Raw genomic sequence first — 23,261 nt, forward strand, 5'->3', positions numbered from 1 at the left:
AGCTCAGCTTCCACCTCCCCAAAGCCCTGCCAGGGGTCTGTCTGGGTGATTGCAGACCACATGCATGGCCCAAATCCTCTGATGCAGGTAAACGAGTCCTGCTCGGGACCTGGAGCTCAGGACCTGAACTTGACCATAGCAGGTTAACCTTGATAGTACTTTCTTCAAATTCACAAAACAAGGTCTGGGCTTGCCACCCTCTTTTGAAGTGATTTCTGCCCAATGCGTGTAATGTTTCTGCCTGGTAGGAGGGTGTATGAAACACCAGCTAAGACTCTGGCTGGTGTACCACATTTGGGGAGTGTAGAGTTTGCAACTCCATTTCAGATTTTCAAAAGGGATCATCTCTGGTGTGTGGGTGTGTGCCTGGGTGCATTTGTGAATTCAAGAACAAAATAACATACGAGGCTCAAATTCCACAATTTAACCTACGGGGAGCATTTAAACCTCAACCAACTTTATGAACAGGCTTGATCTCCTTTCTCAGCCCGGGTTCCAAGCGGACATAAAAGTCCATTGTCGGTGCAAGCTGGACACAATGGGGTCGTGCGCTTCGTGGATGCTTAGCAGGCTTTGCAATGTGCAAGACTTTCGGGAGGAGAAAGATGGTATCTGTCGAGAGTGGAGGGTGACACATGGTTCAGCAGAAATAGCTGCGTACCAATTAGCAATGTCCATGCTATGTCGGGGGACATTTCTTTAAGGTTCAGGCCATGGCGACAGTTATCCTAATCGATTTAGCAACGAAAACCATAATGCAATGCTGGTGCTAGGTGTCGGGATTCTGGAATCTCTGAGGGTGTGCGTGCTTGTTCTTAGCGGGTATGCATTTGGCCGAGGCCTGCAGTCACCAGCTCACCACTAATTAAACTCATTCCTACTGCCTTACAGTGAAAAGCTTTGCACTGTGAAAAATTCTTTCTTACAAGAGAGAGGCTCCCATTGTATTTCAGATATGAACTTGAAAAAAGACTTCATTTGCCTCCAGCAAAACCTGGCTTTATTTTTATTTTTGCAACCTCAGTTTTTCTTTCTGATTTCTTTATGCATCTATTTATTCACTCATGACTGATTTCACAATGAGAGTTAACACTTCCATACAGTTTCATAATAATCACCAGCTTAGACAATAGCTATAAATAACTTAGGTTGAGCTATTCTGCCTGTGTCTGTCCAGCATCAGATTGAGCTTTTAAACAGAATTTGGTGGCACATGGACCTGTTTGTCCTGCCCAATGAATACATCACCAAAATATTTTAAGTTTATGTGTATTTGTTTTCTCCAGGGAGGGCTTTTCCTTATGTAAAGCAATTGAATCACCTTTTGATTTGTCTTGTCTTTTTCACTCTGTCCATTTCTACATGAAAACAAAGAAAAGAGAAAAGGAGGAAGTCAGTGAAGGCTAAATGATACTGTAGTTTCGATAAATTCTGCCTTCAGTAGTCAGAGCCCTTGAGCTTTCCCTCTGCTCCCTTCTTCTAAAAAGAAAACTCAGTAAAACAAAGGTATTTCATGCCATCCCTTTCTTGACTCTGTAGAACACAGTCCTGGGCTGTCAGGCTGTGGTGACACTGTGTGATGGTGTGTGTAAGGTGATAACTGGACTTTAAACCTTTACTCCCTCTGCTCAGTGCTGCCCGTGTTAACCCAGCTTTGATGCTGTGAGCATGGTGGTCGGTTCTGGGTTAAAGGACAGTGCCCCTGCCCTCTCTCACCTGGGCTCGCCTCGTGTACACGCTTCCAGGTGTCCACTGTGACAGCGTGTGTGCAGATGGTCGCTGGGGCCCCAACTGCTCCCTGCCCTGCTACTGCAAAAACGGGGCCTCCTGCTCCCCCGACGATGGCATCTGCGAGTGTGCACCCGGATTCAGAGGCACCACCTGTCAGAGAAGTAAGTGTCTCGTCGGGCGGTGATTTCTGTCTTCCTGTCCCTTCTGTGTACAGAGTGACTACCTCCATCCCTCCCCTTGGTTTGTCGTGATGTTCTGCTGTAGTTAAGGGCAGAGAAGGGGTAACAGGTCACCCTGGCTTTGCAGACCTGGCCTGGATAGCACTCTCCCAGGGCCTTCGTCCTCACCCTTCGTGACTAACCTAACAGATGGGGCTTTAATGATTTCCTCTCAGTAATGACTTCCTTGCCTCATTGGCAGTATCACCAGGATATGTTTCTTGATTTTTCCTTAAGGCTTGCAAATGGTGTTCCAGAAATCCATTGACCTGTAACTGTTTTATTCAGAAATTTGGCATTGGCCTTACCTCAATTACAAGAAATCAACATCAGCCAAGCCTCGCAGTGAACCATATACCCTTCCTCTAGTCTTAAAGTCCATGCTAGGGGGAAGATAGAATTGCAGAATTAAAAGTGGGGGCTAGGGTGGGCCACGGTGGCTTGGTGGCAGAGTTCTTGCCTGCCATGCCAGAGCCCTGGGTTCGAGTCCCGCTGCCTGCCCATGTTACAAAAAAAAAAAAAAAGTGGAGGCTGTTGACCCTGTTCAAGAGAATTTTGAGGTTGTGAAATGATCTATAAGACTTTACAAAGTCTTTTATTAAATGTAAGCTTAATCAGTCATTCAGTCAGACCATTTTGTTGAATAAAAAATCCCGATTCTAACAGTAGTTCTATTTATTGCCAGCAATGACTTTTAAACCATAAAAAATCAGCAAATGACTTGAAAGTATTTATTTGAGAATGTTAGTGTCCAGAATTTTATTTCATTCATTCATTTATTCGTTCAACAAAAATGTTTTGTACCCAGCTCTATGCCAAGCCTCAAGCTAATTGGGTCCACAAATGGGAAAATAAAGAGGACTACAGCACTTGCCTGCCCTTGCAGAATCTGTTTAGTGGCTTCCTTTCATGATTAGAGAGTGCCCTTGTCCCTTTTGTGCTTGCTGTTCATACTTGCAGACTTTTCAGTATCAATTTTTTTCTTAATGTTGTTTTGCCCCGGTTGCATGTAGCAACTATGGCGGATTACCAAAATATTGTGCTCCTGATGTGGAATATCAAAGAAATGCATCTCAGCACAGCTCACGGTGCTTTTCCTTCTGTCTCCAGTTTGCTCACCCGGTTTCTATGGGCATCGCTGCAGCCAGACGTGTCCACAATGTGTGCACAGCAGCGGGCCCTGCCATCACATCACAGGCTTGTGTGACTGCCTTCCTGGCTTCACAGGGGCCCTCTGCAGCGAAGGTGAGGTGCTCCTGCAGCCTGGAGAGAGCTGGCGGCGGGCACGCCCCACGGAGCCTGTCCTCGGGTTTTCCAAAGGATGTCTCCAGCTGTGAGATGCAGGGGCCTTTGGGTATGGGTGTTGCAGCTTCTGAAAATAAGAGTCTGGGGAGTGCTGGCTTACACTCCAGCAGAACCTCTCTGTTCTCTGAGCTGTGCCACTCCTCGGCTTTAATTGGAAGCCCCCTCTCATAAAAAATCAATTTGAGGAAGGATTTTGAGTGTCTGAGAAGCCACAAAACCAGATTTCTAGAAATGTAGCGATGCCTTGTGCTTCGCGACACCTTAGTGAAGGTATTTGGCTTCGTGCATGTGAAAATGAGGGCAGTCCAGAGGAGGCTGCCGCCCAGCAGAGGCAAGTTCTAAACGAACAGCTGGGTTGGCGACCTGTGACGCCCCTTCCGATTGTGACAGGCCGGGACTCTGGGAGCGGGGCTGTGATTGCGCGTTACTGACCGATCGCTTCTTCACAGTGTGTCCCAGTGGCAGGTTTGGGAAAAACTGTGCAGGAATTTGCACCTGCACCAACAACGGCACATGCAACCCCATCGACAGGTCCTGTCAGTGCTACCCGGGCTGGATCGGCAGCGACTGCTCGCAACGTACGTTCTGTGTGATTTCAGATGTCTCACCACCACTGGGTAACCAGTTTCAGTTTGTTTTCAGATTCTTTAGGATTGAAGCGTGAGTGCTTATGTAAGCAACAAGGAATAGGTGACTAGTTATAACTCACAGAGTTCTACTTCTTTAATAGTTTTTTTTTTCTTTTTATTAAGGGCTCTATGCAATAATCCTGCATTTAAATCCAAAAAATAATTTAGTTCTTGGGAATAACCTAAATATGGAGCATTTTCACTATGCACTTGAATGGAAATATAAATATAAATTGGCCTATTTAAAAATCTGCTTCTTTATTTTGCATTGATCCGGAGAGTTAGGAGTGAGATGACAAAGTGGAGTTTGAATGATGTGTCTCTAGAAACCTGCTGAGGTACAGAACAGACTTTTCTGTCCACCTGACTGCAGGTCACACGTGGCCTTACTTCCGAGGGCAGCTGTGGGTCCCCGTCAGGGACTGTACACCTGACTTTTATGATACCCACGTCACGAGGGATTGGCACTGCCCACCGTTGGTTAATGGTGTGAAAGGATCAGTGCAATTTCTTAAAGTGTTGAACTCCTGACCAAGGAATAGTATTTGTACCGTGATAATCTGATTTCATTCATTGTACATTTCATGGCACATACTCAGTTCCTGCCAAGAGAAACTCTGACATAAGAGAAGTCACAGAATGACTGGGTGCTGACTTTGCACTGTGTTTTACTGGTCATTTGATTCAGACTTCATAGTTACAGCCAACATGCCAGTATTAATCAATGTGAAATGTATTTTACCTAAAGTTTTGTAACTGAATGCCATTTTATTTTGAGTAGTTCAGACTGTGCCCTATTTCTGAGTAATAAAAGAGCAGAGCCTTTTAAAAAATTGATAGATCTTGGAAATGTTCCTCTTTGGGGGAGGAAGTATTAGACACAACTCCTAAGTGTGTGTTTTATTCTGCTTGGGGGCATCACTTCAGAAATTGTCCAGTCTGTTTAAATCTCCATGTGCTGCAAAGGCTCTGACTGATTCAGGCTGACATATGGACAGTTTGAGGAATAGATGCTTTCTCGGGAGAAAGAAAAAGATGAAATATTATTGTCATAAAGTGATTGATATACTTTGCTCCTTTAAAAAGCACCCTTTATTTTGGAAGTTGGTCACTTCCTCATTTGGAGGAAAAAGGGACAAAAATGGACAGTTGGAGGAAGTCAACCTAGCGGAAGCTGATTTATTTGCAAAAGTCTTTGCTTCTTTTGAGGTCCATTGATTCCACCAATTTCTTTATGGACTTTGTGGATCCATCTTAATATTTCTCCTTGGCTGATTGCCAGCCTGTCTAAAGAGAGAAAAGTCCTCCATAGTGAAAACAGAGTCTTCAAAAAGTTGAAGTGGAAGATGTCCTGGGCAAATGATTTTTTAAGCCCTGTCTTTAGATTTACCTTTTGGGAATAGGCAAGGTGAGTGGTCCTCACCCCCATTCTCTGACGATGACCATTATAGTGGGTGAAACCCAGTGAAAGTGGCGAACCTTAGAAAAATATACTGGGAAATAAAAAGTTTTGCAAAGGTTTATTAAGTATCATCTAAGCAAAAGATTGTTTCGGGGGGGTGCTCCTTGCAGCATCAGATGGGCTGGACACTTCAATAATTTTCACCCTCCAAGTCTTGCCCTGGCCTTAAAAGAAAGCAGCTGCATATCCCTACCAAATAACAAGTGTGGATGACCTTGCACAAGTGTGACCTTGCACAAGTCTTGGTGAACTTTTTTGGACCTCAGTTTCCTCATAGGTAAAATGATGTACTTATTTGCTGGACTTACAAAATTAATTCTAAGGTTCATTTCAGACCTTAAATCTCAGTTCTGGAGCAAAAAAAAATGTGGAAAATTATAGGAGAATATTTTTCGTGTTTTTAATTATTTCAGATTTATTTATTGTCTTTATTGGGCCATATTCTCTACGGGGCAACCACATAGAAGTTAGGGGTGGCCCCCTTTTAGAGTTCTTGAGCATTGGTATGAATAAAAAAAAATTTTTGTAAATTAAATCTTTTTACCCCATAACCTTACATTATTATTTCATAGACATTTTATCTGGGTTTCTGACTGTTCTTCAATTGGCAGGAACCACTAATGATTTGCTTTTACTATTTCTTCTTTCTGCCAATTAAGAGTTTTTAGGAAAAAAACAATTCTAACATACAACTGGAAACTTTACATTTAAAATTAGTCTGTGGTGACAACTGGAATAGAGTGAAAAGTACAGGATTTAGAGCACACAGACTTGGACATATGTCCATGGATCCCTTAGCCTCTCTCCAGTCAAATCCTTTTCCCTTTCTAATCTCTGCTCAGTTGTCCCCTCCTGAGAGATGTCTTCCCTAAAAGAGTGGCTCTCATCATTCTTTCTCCCCCTATCCTGTTTTACTTTTCTTCCTGGTGCTTAGCATTATTGCATTTTTGGTTTGTGGCTTTGTTTGTTGTTGTTGTTATTTCCTTGGTTGTCTACCCCTATGAACAATATAAGCCTCCTAAGGGTGGCACACACTTTGTCTTGCCTCCTCCTGTCTCCCCTGTGCCTAGAGCAGTGTTGGGTACATAGCAGGCATTGAATTTGCATGTTAAATAACTGAATCTGTAAACTTGCTGTAACTTTGCTGGGCCTGCCTCACTTTGCAGTTCTTAAATGCATACCCCTACATTTAAGTGCCTGGTGGGTGTGCAGTGGACATGGGCATCTGGGTTTTATGCAGACACCGCAGTGTGCTTTCTTCCTCCTGTTGCACACCATTCATATCTCAGCTGCAAAGATGCGTAGGGATCCTGGTACTGGCCTGAGAAATCTAACCAGTCCCTCTGTTCCTGTTGTGGTTTCAGCGTGTCCACCCGCCCACTGGGGCCCGAACTGCATCCACACATGCAACTGCCACAACGGAGCCTTCTGCAGTGCCTACGACGGGGAATGCAAGTGCACTCCTGGCTGGACGGGGCTCTACTGCACTCAGAGTAAGCAGCAAGCCTTCCATGGCTCCCCAAGGGGTGCCACAGCCACAGAAGGCCCAGCCTCATCTTGGCTGGCATGCACCATCTGAGCTGCCCTCAGCACTGGCTGTTGGCATTGGGATGTTTGGTCTATGCAATGACTAAAGTTCGCTGAGTGGTTAAGAGCTGCCACATTCCAGTGCTCTGTCTCCGCATCACACCGGGACACCGAGAAGAGGCAGTGCTGTGGTGTTGGGCGTGCAGTTCCTTTCCTCTCTCTCCTTTAACTGACCCTGTTTATGAGGATCAAATGCCCTATCATTTGTTCTAACAGCACGATGGTTAGGATAAGTAATAGCGATTGGAAAGGGAGTGAAGACGGCAAGCCCCGCTTCACATGTGCTCTTGGAGAAGATCAAGTTCAGTGGCTCTCAGATTTTAGTGGTGCTTCAGAATCAACTGGAGGGCTGTGTAAACGCAGATTGCTGGCCCCAGCCCCGAGTTTCTGAGTCAGTAGGTCTGGGATGGAATCTGAGAATTTGCCTTTCTAACAGCTTTCCATTTGCCCCTGATCCTACTGATCCAGAGACCAGAACTTGAGAATCGTTGCTCCGTCTTTTTTTCACTTTACCTTCTACAGTGCTATAACCACGGAAGTTTATTTATAAAACATGTTTTCTTCCATGACGTTGTTAGCATTATGGGATATAAAGTACAGACGTCCTCCATAGTTGAGAGTCTTTCTCTTGCCGTCAACTGAGTAAAGGAGCTGAGATAGGAAAGCATGTATTATGGAATTAAAGGAATATATAATTTTCAAATCACAAAAATGAGCAGAGGTCATAAATTAGGCAAGTTTTGTTTAATACTAATTAGAGAATAGACTGGTCAAGTCTTATGGAATTTTCTAGAAGGGGGTATAGCCCTTAAATGTGATTTGAAAGAGGGAGAGTTGGATAGGAGGAGGGTTGTCCCAATCATACAAGGTGTTTGAGCTCCTTAGAGTAAAAGACTTATACGTTATTATTAATAATTCTACGATTTAGGGCCTGCTTTCAACAGAGGACCTTTTTAAGGGCAAGCAGCCTGATAGAGTGCGATGGAAGAATCAGGCATCTGGAGCCAGCCGTCCTGCGTTTGCCTCCTGGCCGCGCCATTTGTGGCTGTGCAACTTAGAGCACTCCCAGCGTTTGTCCCATCTGTAGGGTGAGAACACCCATCCCTGCCTTTCAACCTGCTGTAGGGATTGAACGAGAGGGTGCATGAAGTGACGCGGCACAGAGGAGAGGCTGAACGAACGCCTGGCACTGGGGGGCGTGATTGTGTGCCAGTGTCTGTGCTCCACCTCTGCTCCTCGAAAGTTTAGTTCTCGTTAAAATCTCATCAGAAAAAGGGAAAACGGATAGCACATGTGATACTTGAAACACCCATCAGCCCAGCTTGCACTGAAGCTATGTTCAAGAGCCCCAGAACACACCTGAGGGCAGCTCCTGGCCCGGGCAAGCTGACACCTGATGGTCTGGCCGCCTGGCCTTGGGGACTGTTCTGCAGCGTGCAGACACGCGGCTCCTTCCAAGGCACCTGTGACATGCAGGGCTTTAAGTGATGCATTGCACCACCTGTGTTTGCTGAAGGGGACGTTATCATCAAACTTAGCATGGACAGAGTGGGCAGCTCTGGTAGCAAAGCCAGAGACACTCTTCACCAGAGGTGAAAGGGTGCAGGTAGTTTCAGTAGAAAGTACTCACTTCATTCTGTGGAGTTTGAGTGCAGGGTTCTAGTGGCTGAGTGAGAAGGAAAGGAAATGCCCCAGGCCTCCATGAGGTAGTAGAGAGGCTTTGCTAGAAATCTGGCCTCCTGGACCATCGATCGTGGCTCACGTGCCATGTATGGAATGATTCTGTCCCCACCCCCACCCCCCACTCATGAAATACAACCTCATTGTGCTAGTCCTGCCCTCAGACTTCAAAGAAGCCTTTGTGACAAGCTGAGAAATGCACTGTGGCCTTGACTCTCTAATGACACAGCGTCCTTCACCTTTAACAGAAACATGTGGGAGACGTGCGCTGTCTTCTCTCCTGAGCAGCTGCCTGACTCTTGTCCTGTCTCCTGTACAGGATGCCCTCTGGGGTTTTATGGGAAGGACTGTGCCCTGATATGCCAGTGCCAAAACGGAGCCGATTGTGACCATATCTCCGGGCAGTGCACGTGCCGCACAGGCTTCATGGGGAAGCACTGTGAGCAGAGTGAGTATGAGAACAAGACGTCGCGAGGGGGCATTTATTGGCTGGAATGAACTTCCCTAGATGTCTGAAAGCGCTAAGGCAGGACTCTGAGCTTCTAGTTAGTTCATGATGGGTTACTCAGCAGCGTTGTTGACTTCCCCACCCAGAGCCCTGGCTGCTCTGAGACCCTTACTGGCAGCCTTTTCCTTCGCAGTCCTTTCTCTGAGGAGCTAGTCTGCTCCCTGCACGGGGAGGTGTGCCTGTGGGCGTGAAGTCAGAATTCAAGTTTTTCCATTCTGTTCATTCTGGCTCGCCTGGCCTCTCCTTCTTATTTTTGGAACGGGACTGCTCAGAACTGTAAAACAGCCAAGCTTTCTTGGTTGCGGCAGCAGAGCGTGGTCTCACGTTAGAGTAGACAGTTAGGTGGGGCCGGCTGGGGAGTGCAGGACATGGGTGCCTGGGGCTCAGGGCAGCCCTCGCCTGTTAGCGAGGGGGCGAGTCCACGCAGACATCGCCACCCTTTCCACAACCTTCTCTGTACTGTGCATTTATGCCCTTTCCACTGACAGTGTCTCGTCTTAGTATTAACAACTTTCATGTCAGTGTATTGTCTGAAAATGTTTTGTCATAAGAATGCCACCTGGGGAGAATGTGCACTCTTGGAATAGCTCATCCCTGTTTTTCCATATGTACCCCACCACCTGTGTACCTGCTTTCAGGGTTATAAGGACTTCAAGTATTTCAAATCTGTTTATCGTTTCTTTCTTCTGTGACTTTCTTTCAGTCACCGAGACAGATATATGATGAATAAATAACTCAGTCTCCTAGAGTCAGTTCTTTCGAGGCAGGAAAAAGTGCAGGAAATTTCTGGCTCACTGTAGAGTAGGCTCTGGACAGGACGCAGCAGAGATCACAGGGTGTGGCCTGGAAGCTTAGTTGGCACAGCAGGTCTTGGTGACGGAACCCCGTGTCCCCGCTGCCCCCCATGCAGCGGCTCCCAGCACCCCAAGATCCCCGCCATCCCACCAGTGGCTCCCAGCACCCCAGGATAGCCAGGTGGTTTCAGTCTATGCACTAAATCTACTAGCCTGATTTTCTCACCCTCAAGTCTGGCAAATACATAAAAATGACAACCAAGAGACAGCCCAGGACAGAGAGGACCCCATTTTAATTTCGCACTGCTGGCTCACTTAATTGCTGCATGTACATCATTGTGTGTATATAGATGCTGCAGGAGTGTCTAAACGTATGCAGAGAAACCAGCACAGGCTCTAAACTGACTTTCACTTGAATGCTAGATTGGTTCAGGTCTCATAAATAAAAGCCTCTTAAATGCTTCCGTGATTACTCTTAACATCAATTAAAACGTCCCTATTTTTGGAGATTTCCCCATCTGTAAACAGAAACACTGTTTTTCACAGAGAACTCTGATAGTAATGGCACACTGCCCCCTGCTGCTGGCTTTTTTTTAAGTTAGTATTTCTAGATTTTAAATGCTTAGGCGCCTCTTTGAAATTCATGCTCAAACCAACTGAGAACCTCAGTATTTTATTTTAGTCCCTTAGCCTTCACCTGCAAGTCCAAATTGTGATCCATTCTATGGTAAACGATGCTTCTTCCTAGGAAATTAACAAATCCTACCCTCTGACCGCCTTCCCCGCCCTTTCCCTTCCTGCTTCCCCGATGCTTGGCCAGTCTCTGTCAGCAGGTGCCCTGCGAAGCTCCCTGAGCTACAGCTGCTTTGTGGCAGGATGTGCCTCTAGGAGCTTCCCTGAACCTACGGTAAAATGTGCCTCGTCTTAAGGACGCATGCCTAGCTTTTTCTTTCAGCCTAGTCCACTTCCATCCCGCAGCTTTGCCTAGTGGAGTCACCCAGCGACTCTTCCTTGGTTCCATCAGGATTCCGCCGCCCCTTTCAGCGTCTGCTCTGCTGTCAGGGAGGTGAGGTCACGAGCTGCAGTCACGTGGTCCTGGGTCTCCAGCCACGTGCATCCTGCACTGGGCATCCACCCTGGTTCCAGAAGAGCTGCCCAGCCCTGGGGCACCCTGCGTGTGCCAGCTGCCTCCGCGGGGAGCCCCTGGAAGGGCCTCCAGGCCTGCAGGCATACGCAGAGGCAGCCCTGTCCCGATGCTCCAAGTGGGGCCGCATCTGACTTTCGTTTCCTACTCCAGAGTGCCCTGCCGGGACCTATGGCTACGGCTGCCGCCAGATATGTGACTGCCTGAACAACTCCACCTGCGACCACATCACCGGAACCTGCTACTGCAGCCCAGGCTGGAAGGGGGCCCGATGCGACCAAGGTGATGGCACCCGTAGCTGAGCCCTTCTCCCTCCTACCCGTGGCCACTGTGCATCAGCCAGTGCCCAGCAGTTTTACTTACTTACGTTATCTGATGTAATTCTCACCCGACTCTCTAAGGCATGGCTGCATATTTACTTAGCTGCCAGATAGACATAACCCTTGCTGTCCTACAAAGAAAACAAAGCTTGGAGAGGTTGAGTAATCTGTCCAGGGTCACTCAGTTAATAGGTAGAATATGCCAGGGCCTTGGCAGTAGGTCTGATTCCATATTCTATGAGTTTTCCACTGTACCTACCATTTTTTTTAGGCTTATTGAGTTATAATTAGCATATAAAAAACAATGCAAATATATCTCAGTAAAACTGCATTAAAAATGGCAAGAAAAAATGTAATGTGCAGAAAAAACAATGCATATTTAAAGTGTACACAGTAGGGACATGCCCAAATGTGTTTACTGTTGATGGGCATTTGGGGTTGTTTCCAGTTTGGGGTTTTTACAGCTAAACTGCCGTGGACATTGGTGTTTACGTCTTGAATGAGCGTATGCTTTCCTTTCTCTTGGGTAAAAACCTAGGAGCGGAATGGCTGGGTCATATGGTAGGCATGTGTTTAATTTTTAAAAATAACTTGAACCCGTGGTTTCTAACTAGGGTATGTATCATAATGTCCGGGAATGTTTGCCCTTATATACATGTCTGGGCCCATGGGAAATTCTGATTCCAGGGCACACAGGGCCGTTGAGAGGGTGCATCTGTGGGTTTAGAGCAGACCTTCCCGACGGCCTCCGCTGCAACTGCGTGCAGTGTTCTTTGGTAGGTAATAAGCAGAGGGGCTGTAAAAGGCCTTAGAAAATTCCTACAGTGATTTAGGTGGAGTCATCTTACACTGCAGATTATATAGGTACTCATTTTTTTTAATTTTTTTATTTATTAATTTAAGAAAATAATAAACAAAAATATTAACATATTCCATTCTACATATACAATCAGCAATTCTCAGTATCATCACATAGTTGCATATTCATCATTTCTTAGAACATTTGCATCAATTTAGAAAAAGAAATAAAACGATAACAGAAAAAAAAAAAAGATTATACCTACCATACCCCTTACCCCTCGCTTTCATTTATCACTAGCATTTCAAACTAAATTTATTTTAACATTTGTTCCCCCTATTATTTATTTTTATTCCATATGTTCTACTCATCTGTTGATATGGTAGATAAAAGGAGCATCAGACACAAGGTTTTCACAATCACAGTCACATTGTGAAAGCTATATCATTGTTCAATCATCATCAAGAAACACTGGAACACAGCTCTACATTTTCAAGCAGTTCCCTCCAGCCTCTCTGCTACATCTTGAACAATAAGGTGATATCTACTTAATGCGTAAGAATAACCTCCAGGATAGCCTCTCGACTCTGTTTGGAATCTCTCAGTCATTGACACTTTGTTTCATTTCCCTCTTCCCCCTTTGGTCGAGAAGGTTCTCTCAATCCCTTGATGTTAATTCTCAGCTCATTCTAGGGTTTTTCTCTGTCCCTTGATGCTGAGTCTCAGCTCATTCCAGGATCTCTGTCCCACGTTGCCAGGAAGGTCCACACCCCTGGGAGTCATGTCCCACACAGAGAGGGGAAGGGTGGTGAGACTGCTCGCCATGTTGGCTGGAGAGAGAGGCCACATCTGAGCAACAAAAGAGGCTCTCTTGGGTGTGACTCTTAGGCCTAGATTTTAAGTAGACTTTTGACCTATCCTTTGTGGGGTTAAGTTTCATATGAACAAACCCCAAGACTGGGGGCTCATCCTGTAGCTTTGGTTGTCCACACTGCTTGTGAGAATATCAAGAATTCAACTTGGGGAAGTTGAATTTCTCCCCGTTCTCATATAGGTACTCATTTTTACAACTCTTAATCTTTCCATAAAATAAGTTTTACGTGCTCACAATTTACATTTGACTCTCGTAACAATAGGATGCTCTATATCTTGGCCACATCATGATTACAAACATATTGCCATCTCGCCACTGGCCTTGGTGGTGTGTTTTTCAGGGCAAACTGTTTCATAAGAAGGTCTTCTAACATTTAGAATCATCAAATCATAAGAACAGTTGCCCTGCAAGCAGCTTCATGGAGCCCAGTTTCCTGATTTCCATGTGATGAGGCTGCAGCCTGTGAGTTTAAGAGGAGGTTCAGAATGGCTGGGTCCAAGGCTACAGGCCTGCTAGTGCCAGGGCCCTTGGTCTTGAGCCCGCACCCTGGACATCCTCGCTGGATGGACCATGAGAAGCAATTGTGTGAAGCGAATGTTGGGCTCTGGCGAGGAAGACTTTAGAGAGATGTGGTTAGGTGTTATCAGGACACATCTCTCTCTGTCATGGAAAATAACTTTGCACAGAACAGTATCTTCTGAGGCCAAAAGCCCATTGAAATTAGCCTAAGGCGGATTTTGCTCTTGGAGAAGATATATAATGATGTTATGCTTTTTTTGGAAAGAAATTTACTGCTACAAATGTTAAGGACAGGCATAAGGTTAAGTCAGACAGTTGGGCATTTAGGATTCAGCCCTTCATGAGTTCAGTATTGAGTAATCAATAAATCAAAATGAAAGTTAGATGAATCATTACTCCAAATTAATTCCCCAATGAAAGTGTTTCATCTGAAGTATTTCTGAAGCCCCCAAGCCCTAATACTGAAGCTTTGGGTCCAGGAAATCCCGTCTCTTTCTGAGATTCTGAGCAGCCTTGCTGTGGGCATGGCTACAGGCCAACAACCTCTGAAGATGAGGGATGGTTGTCTTCCCTTCTCGCTGTCTCCCCAAGTTTCCAAATGAACATCTCATGAACTGAAAATATCCGGCATCAGCCCAGGGCGAGATGTTCGTAAAGAGAGACCAAACATCCATCTTGCACGTTTCCATCCTTACTCGGTCTCTTTTCTCCTTCTTCTAGCCGGTGTGATAATTGTTGGGAATCTGAACAGCTTGAGCCGGACGAGCGCCGCCCTGCCGGCCGACTCCTACCAGGTCGGGGCCATGGCTGGTGTGGCCATCCTCGTCCTCGTTGTCCTCTTCCTCCTGGCACTGCTCGTTATTTACAGACACAAGCAGAAGGGGAAGGAGGCGACCATGCCGGCAGTCACCTACACCCCCGCCATGAGGGCCATCAACGCAGATTATGCCATCGCAGGTGAGGCCAGGGCAGGGGACCACTTCCCTGCCTTAGAAGTGCAGGAGACCCCATCCTGGTTCTCGGAGACCCAGATGCTTGGCTGTTCCATCTGCCGGTTTTGTCAGTTGGCCTTGAGACCGTGGTTAGAGCTGCGTTGACGTCTCAACCGTGGAATAGTCGGCATCTCTGTCGTCGTCTCTGAGGGTTTAGAAATCAGGTTCAGTACGTGATTGCTTTAGATGTGGGGAATTTCGGCCCAGAAGAGGCTTTGCTGGGTAGAGCAGTCGCAAGCATTTGTCATATGTGCGGGTGGGGGTAGGGGAGCGGGCAGAAGAGAGGACAAGGGGGCTGTGACTTTCCCAAGGCCATCGTGTCCGTCAGGTATGGACATCTCCAGCCTCACGCACTCTCTCCTGGGCCTTCCAGCCATTCCCTGGGCACACAGGAGCGTCAGCTGACCAGCACTCAAGTTACGTGAGGAGGAGGCGTGATGCATGGGGGACCCAAGGCGGTCCCATACGAAAGCCCTTTTGAATCTCCCTTTCTGTTGCAAGGAGTTCCCATGAAAGCAAAGAACAATTTCAAGCGACATGCTCAGTCATTAGCAGAAGTAACCCTTCAGCTGAGGAATTAGAAAACTTTAAATACTTATTAATTTGGGGGAAATTACTGAAGGGTTTTAGGTTATGTGTTCGTGAATAGGATTATATAAAGTAGATGTCCCTCAGTAGCACCATTCTACTACAGCAGTTAGTGCCAAGAGCCCAAGAGTTTCCAAACAGAAGAGTTAACAGAAGTAGCATTGAAATGATGCCTCCCAGGGTGTCCAGACTCTGAAGCAAAGAGCCCCTGTCTGCAGAGACTTTCACACCTGTCCACGTGGTGGGAGGAAGCAGTGCCTGCTGCCTCTAGAAGTTCTGCTGAGTGAGCTGGGCAGGAGAGGGTTCTGACCAGCCTGGGTTACGGAAGCTGTCCAATCACTTGTTCTTGTCATTGTCTCCTGTTTTTCACACAGATTTTAGGGGACCTACCATTTAACCTTTTCCTCCTCTCCTTGCAGAAACCCTTCCACACAGCAATGGTGGAAATGCCAACAGCCACTACTTCACCAACCCCAGTTACCACACCCTTACCCAGTGTGCACCATCCCCTCGCATCAACAACAGGGACAGGATGACTGTCTCGCAGGTGAGAGGGGTGGATGACTGTCCACAGGTGAGGGGGTAGATGACTCACACAGGTGAGAGGGGTGGATGACTGTCCACAGGTGAGAGGGGTGGACGACTGTCCACAGGTGAGAGGTGGATGACTTGCACAGGTGAAGGGGGTGGATGACTCACACAGGTGAGAGGTAGATGACTCACATAGGTGAGAGGGGTGGATGACTCACATAGGTGAGAGGTAGATGACTCACACAGGTGAGAGGGGTGGATGACTGTCCACAGGTGAGAGGGGTGGATGACTGTCCACAGGTGAGAGAGGTGGATGACTCACACAGTGAGAGGGGTTGATGACTCACACAGGTGAGAGGAGGGGATGACTGTCCACAGGTGAAGGGGTGGATGATTGTCCACAGGTGAGGGGGTGGATGACTCACACAGGTGAGAGGTGGATGACTGTCCACAGGTGAGGGGGTGGATGACTCACACAGGTGAGAGGGGTGGATGACTGTCCACAGGTGAGAGGTGGATGACTTGCACAGGTGAAGAGGGTGGATGACTCACACAGGTGAGAGGGGTGGATGACTCACACAGTGAGAAGGGTGGATGACTCACACAGGTGAGAGAGGTGGATGACACACACAGGTGAGAGGAGTGGATGACTGTCCACAGGTGAGAGGTGGATGACTTGCACAGGTGAAGGGGGTGGATGACTCACACAGGTGAGAGGGGTGGATAACGGTCCACAGGTGAGGGGGTGAATGACTCACACAGGTGAGAGGGGTGGATGACACACAGGTGAGAGGGGTGGATGACACACAGGTGAGAGGCGGTGGCTCAAGTTGTTGAAAGTGGGCAAGGGACAGAGTAAAGGAAACAGCATTTATTGAGGGCTGCTGTTCGCCAAACTGCTTATGTAATTCATAATGTTACCTAATTTATTCCTCTAAACCATCCTGTGGGTGTATGATAGGACCTCAGATTTACTGACAAACACCTTGGGTGTCAGGTGAATTTTAATTCACCTCCCGAAACAGTGACCCGCTTACAAGTAGGAGGTGAGCATTCCTGCCTCTTCAAGTTGTACCATTTCCGTTAGCCCTCCTTAGAAACAACATTTCTGATATGTAAGAGGTTTTCATAATGGTACTCGTGAAAACACAAAAACCCGTGGCAGAATTAACCCCATGTAAAATCCCCAAGTTTGGCTTTTCTGAGCAATTATCTCTTTAGTATCCTTTCTTGGTCAGCTGCATCTCAATAACACAATAGTAAAAATATGCATTTATTTGGATTAAACCACGTGAAATGTCTATTTTTGTAGGTCAGAGGTGATCAGATGGTGACAACCTAATACTATTTGAAAAGCGTTTCTGAGCACTTTAGTAACATATAGGCTCCTCCATTCTTCACACAAACCGTACGACTCAAGTGATTATTCTCCCCATTTTGCAGATGAGTACACTGATGCAGGAAGGGGTTGGACATCCGGGGTTTCTAGAGCCCACGCTGCTCATCCAAAACCACCCGACCCCCCGCCCCTCCCCCACAATCCTCTGAAACCCCAAACGTGTCTCCCTTCCCGTTGTACCAAACTTACTTTTCCGATCTCCATTGTCTAATTCCAGCTAATTCAGCAGTAATGAGAGTAATGCAGCTGAATTTTCAGTAGCTGCATTAATCTCATTACAGCTCTAAGTTTTCCTATTTAAAGAGCACTTCACATTCTCTCGAGACTTTCACATTCACATGAGCGTAAATTTCTGTGTTCCTTCTGATGCGCATATGATTTCAGAGAAGAAGGCAGGTCGGATCATCTTCTCCGCATGCCTGTGTCTAGGAAAACTTCTAAGAGTCATGTGTGACTCATGCAACATCACCACAGACCGAGAATTCATTTCCAGGTTCTGTGTGTGTGAACCCTGACGGTGTGTAATTGGCATGGGGAGATGAGGTGAAACGAAGGCCTTGGGCCAGTGGAGGGAGGGTCACTGCTGAGGGACAGCTTCTCCTGGTGCCCCTCGGCCTAGTGTTACTTAAGGACGGGGCTTGAAATCCACGATGAGCCTGCTTTTCCCCAGATTTCCCCACTCAGCTACCGCTGGGCTCTGCCACTCTGTGTTCTCTTCATTAATCTTTTTTGCTTATATTCCTACAGTCAAAGAACAATCAGCTGTTTGTGAATCTTAAAAACGTGACTCCCAGGAAGAGGGGCCCTGTGGGGGACTGCACCGGCACGCTCCCCGCAGGCTGGAAGCACGGCGGCTACCACAACGAGCTCGGTAAGCCCCGCCTGGCCTCAAGATCACCCTCATCCTTTCGTCCCCTGAAGGACTCATAGATTTATGTCTATGCCAAAGAGGTCTATTGAAAATATGCAACAAAAATGATAAGAGCACGGGTGGTTCTGAGGAAGGATGCTCGCCTGCCGTGTGGGAGACCCGGGTTCAATTCCCAGCCCTTGCAACCCCAAAATAATAGTAATGACAGAATTATCCCTAGCACTATATAGGGTTTACTATGCTCCCTAGTGCTTTAATCACTCCACAAACATTTATTAAGTTCCTACTTTAATGGGAATTGATAAAAATAGACAAAGATCTCTGCCCACTTGGAGCTTACATTTTAGCTCTACATATATTAGTTTACTTACTGCTCACAGTTGCCATAATGGTCAGTAGTTACCATTTAGAAGTTAAAACTGAGAAAAATTTTAAAGTTACTAATTTATTTAAAATATTAATAATACCCTCATTCCATGTTAACATAAAGTACATTTTTTATGGAAAGTAACTGCATTTTCCAAGGCAAAAAACAAACAAACAAAAAAAACACGAATGAGAAGAGTGGCACTGTGGTACATTTATGTAAATCTCCAAGTCTGGCCTGACGAGAGACGGTGGCCTCTCATAGCTGCTTCTCCGTTCCCTTGGCTGTGACCTCACATTTCCCGTGGGGCCTCTGGACAACGCCACTGTACACCTGAGAGCGAGTGACCATGGAAAAGGCAAATAATGTCAGAATGTTATTTAAAAAAATAGGTCTGAATTCAAGGGCCCCCCAAAAAGGGGGAAGGTGGATGCTTGAGACAGGCCGTGGGGGGCACGGTGCCCTTGGGTGCAGGAAGTAGCTGAAGAAGCAGTGAGGAAGGCATGGAGAGCCTGTGGGTCATGGGCCCCGTCCAGTCCTGCACGTTAACTCAGGCAGGGTTGCCGGGAAGCCCGGTTACATTTGAATTTAAGATAAATAGTTATATTAGCTAGGATTCTCTAAAGAAACAGAATCAGCAGGAAATATCCGTAGATACAAAATTTATAAAAGTGTCTCATGTAATTGTGGGAAGGTAGAGTTCAAGGTCTGTAGGGCAGGCCAGAAGCTGGTAATGCCAGTGAAGTTCCTCAAAGAACTCTCAGGAGATGCTGGCTGGACTCTGGAATGGAAGAGTCCAAAATCCTCAGGGCAGGCTGTGAAGCTGATGATTACGATGGACAGTCTGAACGAACTCCATAGGAGAGGCTCACCGGCCAAAGCAGGAAGAGAGCCTGTCTCTTCTGAATCCTCCTTAAAAGCCTTTCGGTGATTAGATTAAACATCACTCATTGCAGAAGACACTCCCCTTGGCTGATTACAAATGCAATCAGCTGTGGATGCAGCTGACGTGATCATGTTTTATGTCCTCATAGCAACAGACAGGCCAGCACTTTCTCAACCACACGAACAAGTGTTGACACGTGAACCTGACCATGACAAATAATGTATAATGTTTTTAGGGTTAGTTTGTCCCAAATGTTGCATTGGTCATATTTATCCTAAAAATTATTTGTTGTTTCCCTGAAATTCACATTTAACTGGCCTTTTTATGGCTTTATTTGCTAAAACTGGCAACCCGACTGGGTTTTATAGCGGAATAAACTAAGAAGTACAGAGAGGTTAACTCTTTTGTGCAAGATCTCATAGCAGAAAGGGGATAAATCCAGTCCCTAAAGTTGGTTTCCAGGCTGCCCCCCGCCCCACCCCACTGCTGCAGTGTCAACACCGTGGATGTAAGTCCCCTGGGCCAGGTGTACAAGCCCGTGCCCCGTCTGTGGACACCTTCACACTGTACAACTAGGAGTCTCTAAGGAGAAAAATGAATAAAAATTTTCAAGTTTATCTGCATTCTACAGCGATATGATCAATAGGGTGTATATTTCTAAATAGAGTCTAAATAATGGATATACCAGCTTCACAAAGTGCCTATTGGTGAAATCATTTCACATCAAGGATGATTCAAAAAACCTCTTACATTACATTAATCATTTCACTCAGAGAAGTCCATGCAATGACAGTCAGTAAAATACCAGCAGCAGGAACGAGGGAGCAGCCCTCGAGTACCCCCGGCACTGCTGTCCTCTGTCCCAGCTCCAGGACAGTCCGAGTCACTGCTGAGTCCCATGCAGACCTCTGCACGTCCTGTCTCGGGGGCCCGGGAGCTAGTCGATTTGTCCATAAAACCTCAGTCAGAAATCCCTGGTGGCTTTGGTGTGTCCCCGCCCCAGAGTCATTGTGCATTTAATGTCCCTTTAAACTTGTTGGACAGAAGCAGTCCTCCCTTTAGAGACCGGCCTCAGGTGCAGCGAGCGTGACCATGTGGGTGTTTTAAATGACAGGAAAGGCAATGCGACGGTCTCTGAAACAGCCTGAACGTGACATGAGGCTCCCTGCGCGCGGCCCTGGCTTCTCCCATGACACGGGGCCGGTCCTCTGTGCGCTCCGAGCTGCTCTGTCCCTCTGCAGCACAGGCGTGACGGCCATGCTCTGGCTCGTTGTGAGCATGAGGTTAAACCAAGCAGCGGGTGTCCCGGGATGGCACGTGATGAGTTGACGGGGAACGTGTCAGCTCCCTTGTTAAATGGCATCCCAGGGCATGCGGCAGCGGGGTGGACAGAGGGTCTCACGGCCCCAGGTGCATCCCGCTGAGTCCTCGGGGAACAACAGCCACCGCCCACTGAACAGCCAAGTAGCGTGGACGTCTCCAAGGCTCCCCACGGCTGGGAATTGGCCAACGGAGTCTGGCAGAGAGAGGCACAGAGAAAGCTCCTCTGAAAGGCTGCTGCACAGCTGTCTGCCCTGCCCCCGGGTGGCCCTAGGTCCTGCTGCCTGCACAGCCCTGCCCCTTTCCCACTAAACGCCAGGGACACCTGGGACAGGAAAATGTTCCCATTTCTGTCGCTAGATGATGGCCATGAGACGCACCCTCTGTCTTCACCCACAGTAGTGCGGCCTCCTCAGTGGTCCCGCCTGAGACGTCGCCGAGAGCCCTTGGGCTCAGCCTCACCCTAAGCTGCGCGCAGACGTGATCTGGCTCATTTCTCTGCAGTTCTCAAAGACTTACTTGGGCTCTTTGTCACCCAGTCTTTACGCTCTGCTTTTAACCCAAATGCTTTTAACCATTTCTTTAAATGATCATCAAAAATGCTGTGAGACAGAATGCAGCGGAGGGGAGTTGCCACATCCAGTGTTAACTGAAACACCAGTTGTTTACATGGTGCTTCCGAGTTCACAGAGCCTCCTCGTCTGCTCCATTTCCCCAACATGGCGAAAGGCAGGTTTTGATGAGAAAAGTGACGCTTAGAGATTTGAGCATCTTGCCTGCAGTCTTAGTGTGGCCGGTCAGTGATGACGTTCAAGTCCTTTGACTCTTAATCCATTGGTTCTTTTTTCTTCTTTGTCACAACACAGTCCCAGTGGAATCCTTGATTCCTACAGAATATTAACAGAGCAATTTAGCTTGCATCAGAGGATTTTGAACTCCAGGTGATATAACTCCAGGCTAGGTGGTGCCCTCAGATTTTCTGGGTAACATTATGAATCTGTGATTAATGCTTCTACTTTGTGCAGGATGCCTGTGACCTCAGTGACCTCACTAAGTGGCTGCATGTTCTCCTGTCTGCACACTTAATTGTTTCCAGAATTGAACAACCAGAGTAAGCAGGGTCGCACACACACGCACACACTAAAATAAAGGCCAAATACTTTCAAATAGGAAAGCCATATGGTTTGTCTGTCCAGGCTGTGATGCAAGTGCAATTACGCCCCCATACCCAGAAAAGTCAGATTGTTAAAATAAACCTGAATAAATATGGGCAAGACCTCATGCCATTATAAATAGAGAACTGCTTGTAATGGAGCCAGGGGTATAACTGAAGACTGGTAGTTGGGAGGCCCAGTTGGAAACATTAGAGCCGTAAGAGATCTGTATACATTGGTGAACTCTCATTTCTAGTCCTGGCTGATCCTTTTCACTGTGCAACCTTCAGTCAAGTATATCGTGTTAGTCAGGGTTCTCTAGAGACGCAGAACCAACAGAGAGAGCTGTCAATGTGACACCGATAAAGATGTCTCATGCCACCGAGGGAATGGTAGACCCCAAAATCCATAGGGCAGGCTGTGAAGCTGGCAGCTCCGATGAAGGATCAGACGAACTATAGAGGGTACTGGCTGAAGAAGCAGTGGAAGAGTCTCTCTTCACTGCTCCCTTAAAAGCCTGCAACTGAATGGGTTATCACATTGTGGGAGACACGCCTTGGTTGATCACAGATGTAATCAGCTACACATGCCGTCAACTCACTGATGATTTCATACACCAGCCTTCTGGTTTCTCAGCCAACCACAAAATATCCTTGCAGCAGTGGTCAGGCCAGACAACTGGGCATCATCACTTGGTGCAACTCCCCGCCACATGTACTAACTCATCTGCGCCTCTGTTTCTGCCCCTTATTGCTTGATCAAGGCCACTGAGAACGAGCAGGTGAGTGGTCAGTAAGATACATATGGATTTTTAATTCTAAGCACGGGGACAGCTGGCTTAACTGATGGTGTAAAGAATTTGAGAAGCCACAGTGCTGGTTATTTGCTTTAGTAGGGAAACTTTGTACCCAAACCCCGATTTCCCCATGCCCTTGGAATATCACGTGGGCTCTGTCTTCCTTTCAGTTCTCACTGGGTGCTCTTTGACTTTCATTATCACAGGTGCTTTTGGACTCGACAGAAGTTATATGGGAAAGTCCTTAAAAGGTAGGGTGTATATTTGAGGGAGAAATACCTTTATCAGAACTGCCATTTTTATTTCTATTTCTTGACCTCAGACACTGGATTAATTTGTTGAACGAGCAAGGGTGGCAGCGTAGAGGAACTGAGGAATTGTTGGTGTGATAGATTACTCAGGCAAACCACCCAACCTGTGTGACTGACATCAGGAGGGTGCCGTAGGTGAATCTTCAGGAACAAATAATCTCATTTGGGGGAGCATATTTTGGGAAGCAAAGCTTTCGCTCTGCTGGGGAAAGCACTCATATTTTCTTCAAAAGAAGTAAGGCTAATGAGGGGAGAGAAATGTAAAAAAGGAAAGAGCAGGGGAAATGGGGAGAGACCAACCTGGTTCCATGTTGGTGCAGACCTGCGCTTTCGGAAGATTTTGAGCCATAACTTCATGCGCACAGGGGTGAGGTTTGACTGCACAAACGTCTCTCTCTCCAGCCTCATTTTTGCAGAGCTTCTGGGTCTGTCCACGACTGGTGTGGCACTTGAATCCTTTGGGAATTCAGAGACTA

The 23,261-nt window shown here is 46.9% G+C and overlaps 1 protein-coding gene across 3 annotated transcripts in view; it reads left to right on the plus strand.

Moving 5' to 3' along the window:
* The window catches only part of MEGF10 (multiple EGF like domains 10), a 164,830-nt gene that overhangs the window by 138,377 nt on the left and 3,192 nt on the right, over positions 1-23,261 (plus strand). For all 3 annotated transcript variants that reach the window (XM_077138304.1, XM_077138303.1, XM_077138305.1), the window contains exons 14-23: positions 1,746-1,892; positions 3,060-3,194; positions 3,704-3,832; positions 6,710-6,838; positions 8,932-9,060; positions 11,212-11,340; positions 14,291-14,527; positions 15,570-15,697; positions 17,828-17,951; positions 22,681-22,725. In XM_077138304.1, coding sequence (XP_076994419.1) covers positions 1,746-1,892; positions 3,060-3,194; positions 3,704-3,832; positions 6,710-6,838; positions 8,932-9,060; positions 11,212-11,340; positions 14,291-14,527; positions 15,570-15,697; positions 17,828-17,951; positions 22,681-22,725 — 1,332 coding nt within the window. The remainder of the gene's footprint in view (positions 1-1,745; positions 1,893-3,059; positions 3,195-3,703; positions 3,833-6,709; positions 6,839-8,931; positions 9,061-11,211; positions 11,341-14,290; positions 14,528-15,569; positions 15,698-17,827; positions 17,952-22,680; positions 22,726-23,261) is intronic.

The sequence above is a fragment of the Tamandua tetradactyla genome, chromosome 20 (genome assembly GCF_023851605.1).
Source record: "Tamandua tetradactyla isolate mTamTet1 chromosome 20, mTamTet1.pri, whole genome shotgun sequence".
Classification (NCBI taxonomy): domain Eukaryota; kingdom Metazoa; phylum Chordata; class Mammalia; order Pilosa; family Myrmecophagidae; genus Tamandua; species Tamandua tetradactyla.